The sequence below is a fragment of the Berghia stephanieae genome, chromosome 4 (assembly GCF_034508935.2).
Source record: "Berghia stephanieae isolate SIO BIC M18660-M18661 chromosome 4, UCSD_Bste_1.3, whole genome shotgun sequence".
Lineage (NCBI taxonomy): Eukaryota > Metazoa > Mollusca > Gastropoda > Nudibranchia > Aeolidiidae > Berghia > Berghia stephanieae.
In genome coordinates this window covers 10,933,292-10,940,791 of record NC_088363.1, presented here as the reverse complement: position 1 = coordinate 10,940,791, position 7,500 = coordinate 10,933,292, and the positions used below count along the sequence as shown (strand labels likewise).

Below are 7,500 nucleotides of genomic sequence, written 5' to 3'. Positions count from 1 at the left end.
TTTGTTAAAAAACAAAACAAAAAACAACAACAAAAAACAACAACAACAACAACAAACAAATAAGAAAACAATTTAAATAAATGAGTTTTGAGAAACACTAAAGAAAACGAGGGGAAAAAAAAAGAAATAATTTAAATGGATAAACAAATATATTAAAACAACACAAACTAATACTAAATTGATATAATATTAGTAAATTAATAAATTTAATTCAATACTGGAACCTTCCCAGCACAAGTAAGGCAATAAATAAGAAAAAGTTCGTTTGCCAAAATCTCTATTTAGTGTACACTGGTTAATAAGGTGGGCTCATTTGAATTAGCCCGACCTAGTACTAGAGAGGCCAGACAGCAAAATCACCGTCAGGCGACGTGACGATGAGATGACGATGTGGGCGGAGTGGAGTGGAGTGGTTGGGGGGGGGGGGGGGTGATAAAAAGAACAGGAGCGTATCCTGGTTTATGTATTACGGGATGCATGGTGATTCGCAATCTATCAAAAATACACACAAATTGATTTCAGTACAAAGTATCAATTTTAAGTAGTAACTTTTGAAATTATCTAATTTAGATTTGATTATTTCGGACCTGGTAATACAGCATATAACTTGAAAAAACAGGCTGGTATTTGCCCACCCTGCCCATTATTACCAGCCGTCCCTGCTTTGAGCACACATTCTAATGTGACCAATGACCTCGAGCACATTGAAATGTAATTTAGATCATGCCCACTGATCCTATCCCCTGTTACCGAGAACATTAGGGTATTTGACATCAAATAACACGGCCCCAAATTACTGTAAATTCATTCATTTCACATTTAATCCACCCTCGTTGTCTACAGCAATCGCATCCTTTGTCCCCCCCCCCCCCCCCATACCGTCTGCTTTCACTTCATGTAAGTCCCAATCAGCTTCTTACAATGGGAGCGATCTAATTCATGTTTTCATAAAAGCAAGTCATCAATCACACGATTTGTTGCTGTCCAACGATTGGATATTTCTTAACAAATATAAACACGCTGCTTTGTTTACAAATGTTATAAACATACCCATGTGTCAAGCTGAATCAAGTGACCAATCGTGATGTTAGATATTTAAAAAGCTGTGAACACTTTCCACTAAGTGGGTCACTTTGAGCATATTTTGCAATGTGACCAATGACCTCGAGCACATGGAAAGTTGATATTATTATAGATCATGCCCATTGTCCCATGACAATTTGAATTTCCATCTGTTGGTTGGTCATTCGCAAAGTAAGTCAAGTAAGCTCCTCCCACTAAAATCACCCATACCCACATTGTCCTTGATTTTCCTTCTGATTCCATTCTCACGCCCCATTGTCGTAGACACAATCTTGCGTTGAGATGGGAATCGTGAAAACGAAGATTTCACGAGTATCGATGTTTAAGTGGTAGGTTCAAAGTTCAATTTTCATAGAAAAGTCATGAGATTAACGTTGTGACAAGGCAATAAAAACTGCTCCGTGTTAAAATGTTGAGCAAATTAATTGTATGTACACACTCACACACACATACAAACAAATGAGTTGTATGTACACATCATGACTCTATGGTACACAGAGACAAACAAATGACAATATGGTACACACAGACAAACAAACAAATGAGTTGTATGAACACACATACACACACACACACACAGAGAGAGAGAGAGAGAGAGAGAGAGAGAGAGAGAGAGGGGGGGGGAGAGAGATCCTCTCTTTGTGTTTGTGTGTGTGTGTGTGTGTGTGTGTGTGTGTGTCTTTATCTTTGTGAAGGAGAGTAATCCTTCAGAGCATATTAATGGAGCCGGAGTTTATCCCGGTTTATATAGATAGTATGCGCTTGGCTAAGAAGCTCATAACATTGCCATCCGGAAGTATAACGGACCAACAGACAAACTGTGTGTATCCATGAACGTTTATAGTCGGGTTAATACAGTTCAGTGAGCATTACTCATAAACGCGGATGGCAAAAAAAAAAACAATAACAAAGACCTGAGTGACGTCAACTTCATACTATCTATAGCGTTATACAGACGATAGCAATACGATTCAATAGTCTGATGTCACGCCGCCCGGCAACGGCGGCCATCTTGGTTCTAAACAAAGAAAATCATTCCTTTTTATTTTCCATGCTGGATAGAACTTTTCATATGCCTTGTGATCAGAATGTGTAAAAGTCAAAACATGATTAAATGTATGTGTGTTTTTTTTTTCCTCTGGATACCCTTTATGCTCGCCGGAGAATTATTTCATACGGGCGCCCGCCATTGTTCTGATACTGATAGTTTAGAGCCAGTGTTACTAAGTTACCATGCGTCATTAGGAAGGAAGTGACGTTACGACTGTTGAAGAGTATTGGATTCAATAGTCTGATGTCACGTCGCCCAGCAACGGCGGCCATCTTGGTTTTAAACAAAGAAAATCGTACTTTTTATTCTTCATGCTGGCTAGAACTTTTCATATGTCTTGTGATCAGAATGTGTAAAAGTCAAAATATAATCAGATTTATAATGTTTTTTTTTTCTATGGATACACTTTTATGCTCGCCGGAGAAATATTTCATAAGGGCATCCGCCATTGTTCCAATAGTTTAGAGCCAGTTACTAAGTTACCATGCGTCATTAAGAGGAAAGTGACGTCATGACTGTTGTATTGCTTGCTAACCTTTTCTTATCTACAGATGGTATGCGCTTGGCTAAGAAACTCATAACATTGCCATCCGGAAGTATAACGGACCAACACACAAAACCGTGTGTATCCATGAACGTTTATAGTCAGGTTAATACAGTTCAGTGAGCATTACTCATATACGCGGATGGCAAAAAACAATAACAAAGACTCGAGTGACGTCATTTTCGAACTATCTATAGTAAACTACTTTCTCGGATCGAACAGACCTGGCAACCAATCACTGCTGGGTGGACAGTGAGTTTAAAACGAAATTTAAAAAAAAAAAAAGAAAAGAAAAGAAATGAAAAAAGCTGAACCTCACCTGGGATCGCTTCCACCTCCTCTGCTTGTGAAGCGAGCACTCTGCCAACTGGCTGTTCCGGATCCTCTCCATTTTTATGAGTGTGTGTGTGTGTGTGTGTGTGTGTGTGTGTGTGTGAAATGTATGAAGTGATGATTGGGATGAAAGGGGGGAAGGGGGGGGGGGGGGAGGAGAAGAAAGAGTGGACTGGTCAAATGTAATGTCTTGTAAAAGCTACCGCACAGATGTGTTTATAATGGGGATGGGGGTGAGGGAGATATAGATCGGTAGGTTTGTGTATTATACCAAGTATATAAAAACGGACAAAATGAGAGGAAGAGAGGAAGAGAGAGAGAGGGAGAGAGAGAGAGAGAGAGAGAGAGAGAGAGAGAGAGAGAGAGAGAGAGAGGGAGTGCTAGAAACAGTAAAAGAAATTATATATATTATATATATACATATATATATATATATATATATATATATATATATATATATATATATATATATATATATATATAGAGAGAGAGAGAGAGAGAGAGAGAGGGGGGGGGGGGGGTAAGAGAGGTGTGGGGGGGGGGGGGGGTGTAAATTGCTGTGAGTGGTCGGTCAGTCTAAGACTGGTAGGGGAAGTTAATTTGTAGGTATGTATTTTGACAGAGATGAAGATGGAGGACCAGGTGAGAAAGAATAATATTTGCAATATTAACGTCATTTGAAGAGATGTTATATAGATAGAATGCGATTGGCCAAGGAGTTCACAACATTGCCATCCGGAAGTATAACGGACCTACACACAAACTCTGTGTAACCATGAACTTTTATAGTCTGGTTAATACAGTTTAGTGAGAACAACTCACAAACGCGGATGGCAAAAACAATAACAAAGGCCTGAGTAATGTCATCTGCATACTATCTATACGGAGGGAAAACAAATGAAATAAATAGATTTTTAAAAAATAATTTAAAATATTTTTTTGAATGAGAAAGGGAAAAGAAATAAATTTGAAAATAAGGCTTATCGTATGAATGGCGATGGAATCGTGTATCCGCAAGGTTAAAGAAAATACAAAAACAAAAACAAAACAAACACAAATAACTCTAGGGCTTAAGCAACCCGAAAGAAGAAATTGAAACTGCTGGAGTTCTCGTCTTTTTCAATTTGTATACAATTTTATTGTTCTCGTCATTTTCACGATGTTAAATTTTATTGTTCTCGTCATTTTCACTTTGTTAAATTTTATTGTTCTCGTCCTTTTCACTTTGTATACAATTTTATTTTCAAAATCTGTTTTATTAATGGCTGCTAAATACGGATTATGCCAGATTGGTTACCAATCGTCCAATTCATAACAGTTGCTGACGTCCCGGTGAAATACGCTCACGTCAACGGGAGTAATTTTAAGGTTCTTCCATGTGATCTTGTTCACGAATGTTTCATTGAGATTGTCTTCGGAAATTTCTGTTGTCATTAAAGGATTATGGTCCCCGTTCAGTGTCATTTCTATTCTTGTATTGGGATCCGCATTGTAGCCCCATGTCCTAACACCCTGTGTGAAGACAAAAACAAGGAATAAATGAGTTAAACAAATTGATAAACAACTGATTGAACAAATAATATAGTCATGTGCTAAAGTCAGTTCACACTCGTTTAAACTCTCATAAGTTTGAGTACAAAATAGTTATCATCATTTGATATACATCAACAAAAATATTTTAATTGCAATGCCCTGGATACAATGATATCGAGAAAGTTTAAGAATTGACAACAAAGAATTGAGCTAGCAAATTTACACAACTTTAATAATACCAGAGAACCTATAGGGAATGAGATTAGCGGAAGAGTAGCGTCCCTTGATTGGACGTCACCCATAGTCTGTGACGTCACCGGCGGAAAAGTTATTAGAGAGAGAGAACGTCATTTTGGTTGTGCGCATGCGTCTCGCGGATTGCGGACACTTGTGCGAGGAAGGACATTTTTCACGAAGAAACAGTACTCGTTCCATCTCCAAATCCGGTCTAACTCGACGGATTCTTGCTTTCAATCGCTTCAACGTATATAATTTGTACCTGCTATCTCATCAAGAAAAGTTCTATCAGAACGAATCAATGCTTCTGTCTTTATTTGATTCACTGAGTTGACACTGCTTGGCCGGCGACAATCACAAGATTTGTCAGATCAAGACATCGTTGAGAGGGGTTTCAGGGTAGGTGTTGGATTGCATCCATTGTCTACTGATAGTATATAAGAAGTCACTGATTGCATCTCATTTTCTCCTAGATGACGAAATTCACGTTTAATCCATCTAAAACAATGCCTCAAACTTTCCCAAGGCGTTTAAAAATGTTACTCGGAGTTTCTTCTTCTGAAACATGAAATTCAATAACAGCTTCCTGTTGCTGACGAACATTCGTAGGGCAGCCATTTTGAACTACCATAACTTTGTCAAAGTTTGACAGAATTAAGATTTACAACTTTTGGTTTATAGACTACACACGTAAGTTCAATTGAGCTAAAGATGGCGTCACATGAAAAAGAAATGAACTCAGTAGGACATCTGCTGTTCCATTACTTTTTGACTCACCATCGTATGACCCTTACTGATAAAACTTTAATTGGATGAAGGGAAACCACTGGCTTTTGAATGAGCAGATTGAATCGTTTAATAAACTCTGCAGAAGGGTTATCCCGGCCGCGAGTTTTTTTTTTTTTGCACCAGGTTGGGAACAGGCAGGTTTAAAAATGGGTCAGGGAGGTTCCTCCATGTCTACCGTCTCACGCTGATTCGTGGAGAAAAATAATCACGTGACAGTACTATTTTTACGTGTCGTTTTGACACGCAAGCGGTTTATATGAACCGTAGGGAAACTCACCTGATCAAGTTGTTGGGAACGCTGACTCCACGCGGACTCAACACTAGGATTGGCCACCACTAACCTCCACTTGCAACAACTGCCACTACAGCTACTGCTGCTGCTGCTGCTACTACTACTACTACTACTACTACTACTACTACTACTACTACTACTACTACTAAAACTACTACTACTACTACTACTACTACTACTACTACTACTACTACTACTACTACTACTACTACTACTACTACTACTAATACTGCTACTACTACTGTTATACTACTACTACTACTACTACTACTACTACTACTACTACTACTACTACTACTACTACTACTACTACTATTACTACTACTACTACTAGTACTACTACTACTATTACTACTACTACTACTACTACTACTACTACTACTATTACTATTACTATTTCTACTACTACTACTACTACTACTACTACTACTACTACTACTACTACTACAACTACAACGCACCGTTTTTATGCACCTCCGTTGGCGGTGATGGTTAATTAATGAAAAAGTTACTGCATACGACCATGAGGTTTAAATAATTTTAGATTGTAGTTTAGCACGCTGCTTAGTGATTACCGGTGTACGTTTATACAATGATAATAAATTAAACAATATTCACAATAATTTAAAAAATCAAAGGTAAAAAGAGACATGGCACACACATACTGATCTTAAATAAATAAAGAATTTTAGAAAATTATTTTTTTTTAACACGATAAAAAGTTTTTGAAAAAAAAAAAAAAAAGATGTCTTTCTCAATAAAGTAAACTTTTTAAAAAAATATATGTTTACTGGGAATCGAACCCAGTACTTTCAAGGTTAAAAAGTCTGAAAGCTTGTCCACTGCGCTACGGAGCCACCTAACTGTCCATCACATTTAATAAGGTCTTTCTAAGACATTATTTTACCTTCAATGCAACTTCTATTTTCTGGTTCTATATTTCGATTTTTTAGTTTATTGTTATTTTTGTATAAATTTATTAACAAAAACATCCTACATATGTCACAATATAACTTTTGCCATGTCCGAATACAGAAACACAATATCGCTGATGAAATTGGGTGGAATGCGCATCGTGACGGAGGTGCATAAAAGATACACCGTCAACGGAGGTGCATAAAAACACTACGATTAAAAAAAAATGTTGTATTTTTGCAGCAGTTATAAATTTACCAATCACAGTTGTGCAATAATTTATCACCTAAATATAGTAATAGACCTACAGAGATGGACCCTACATACAATGCACTTGATTTGTGTAACGTACTTTTTCTACATCTATCCACACTAGCTACCACTGTAGACACAACTCAAGACAACAATAGTGTGGTCTAATTTCTATTGCTAACTTATATTTCAAACTTCAACTACAGTATTATAGTATCATATCAAACATTTTTTAAAAGTATGTTATCTTCTTCTCATTATTCTTCTTCTTAACAATCAAAAATACGGTGGGCATACATCGTGTAGTGTGTAGTGTAGGCTAGCCAACTGCACACCCCTTTGAACCTTGAACAACGCGCGCGCTGACCTATGGCCTTGTCCGACCTCTGTCACGGACTTCCCATTGTGGCGATGCTAAAAATAGTGCAGGCTGGTTGGCGAAGAGGGTTATTCTCAGATGACGTCACAAAA

General features: G+C 37.6%; 1 protein-coding gene across 1 annotated transcript in view; it reads right to left on the bottom strand.

Moving 5' to 3' along the window:
- Positions 1 to 4,118: 4,118 nt before the first annotated feature.
- LOC144971692 (uncharacterized) overlaps positions 4,119 to 7,500 on the bottom strand; it is a 10,141-nt gene continuing 6,759 nt past the window's right edge. The window contains exon 4 of the mRNA XM_078912765.1: positions 4,119 to 4,523. Coding sequence (XP_078768891.1) covers positions 4,305 to 4,523 — 219 coding nt within the window. The 3' untranslated portion in view covers positions 4,119 to 4,304. The remainder of the gene's footprint in view (positions 4,524 to 7,500) is intronic.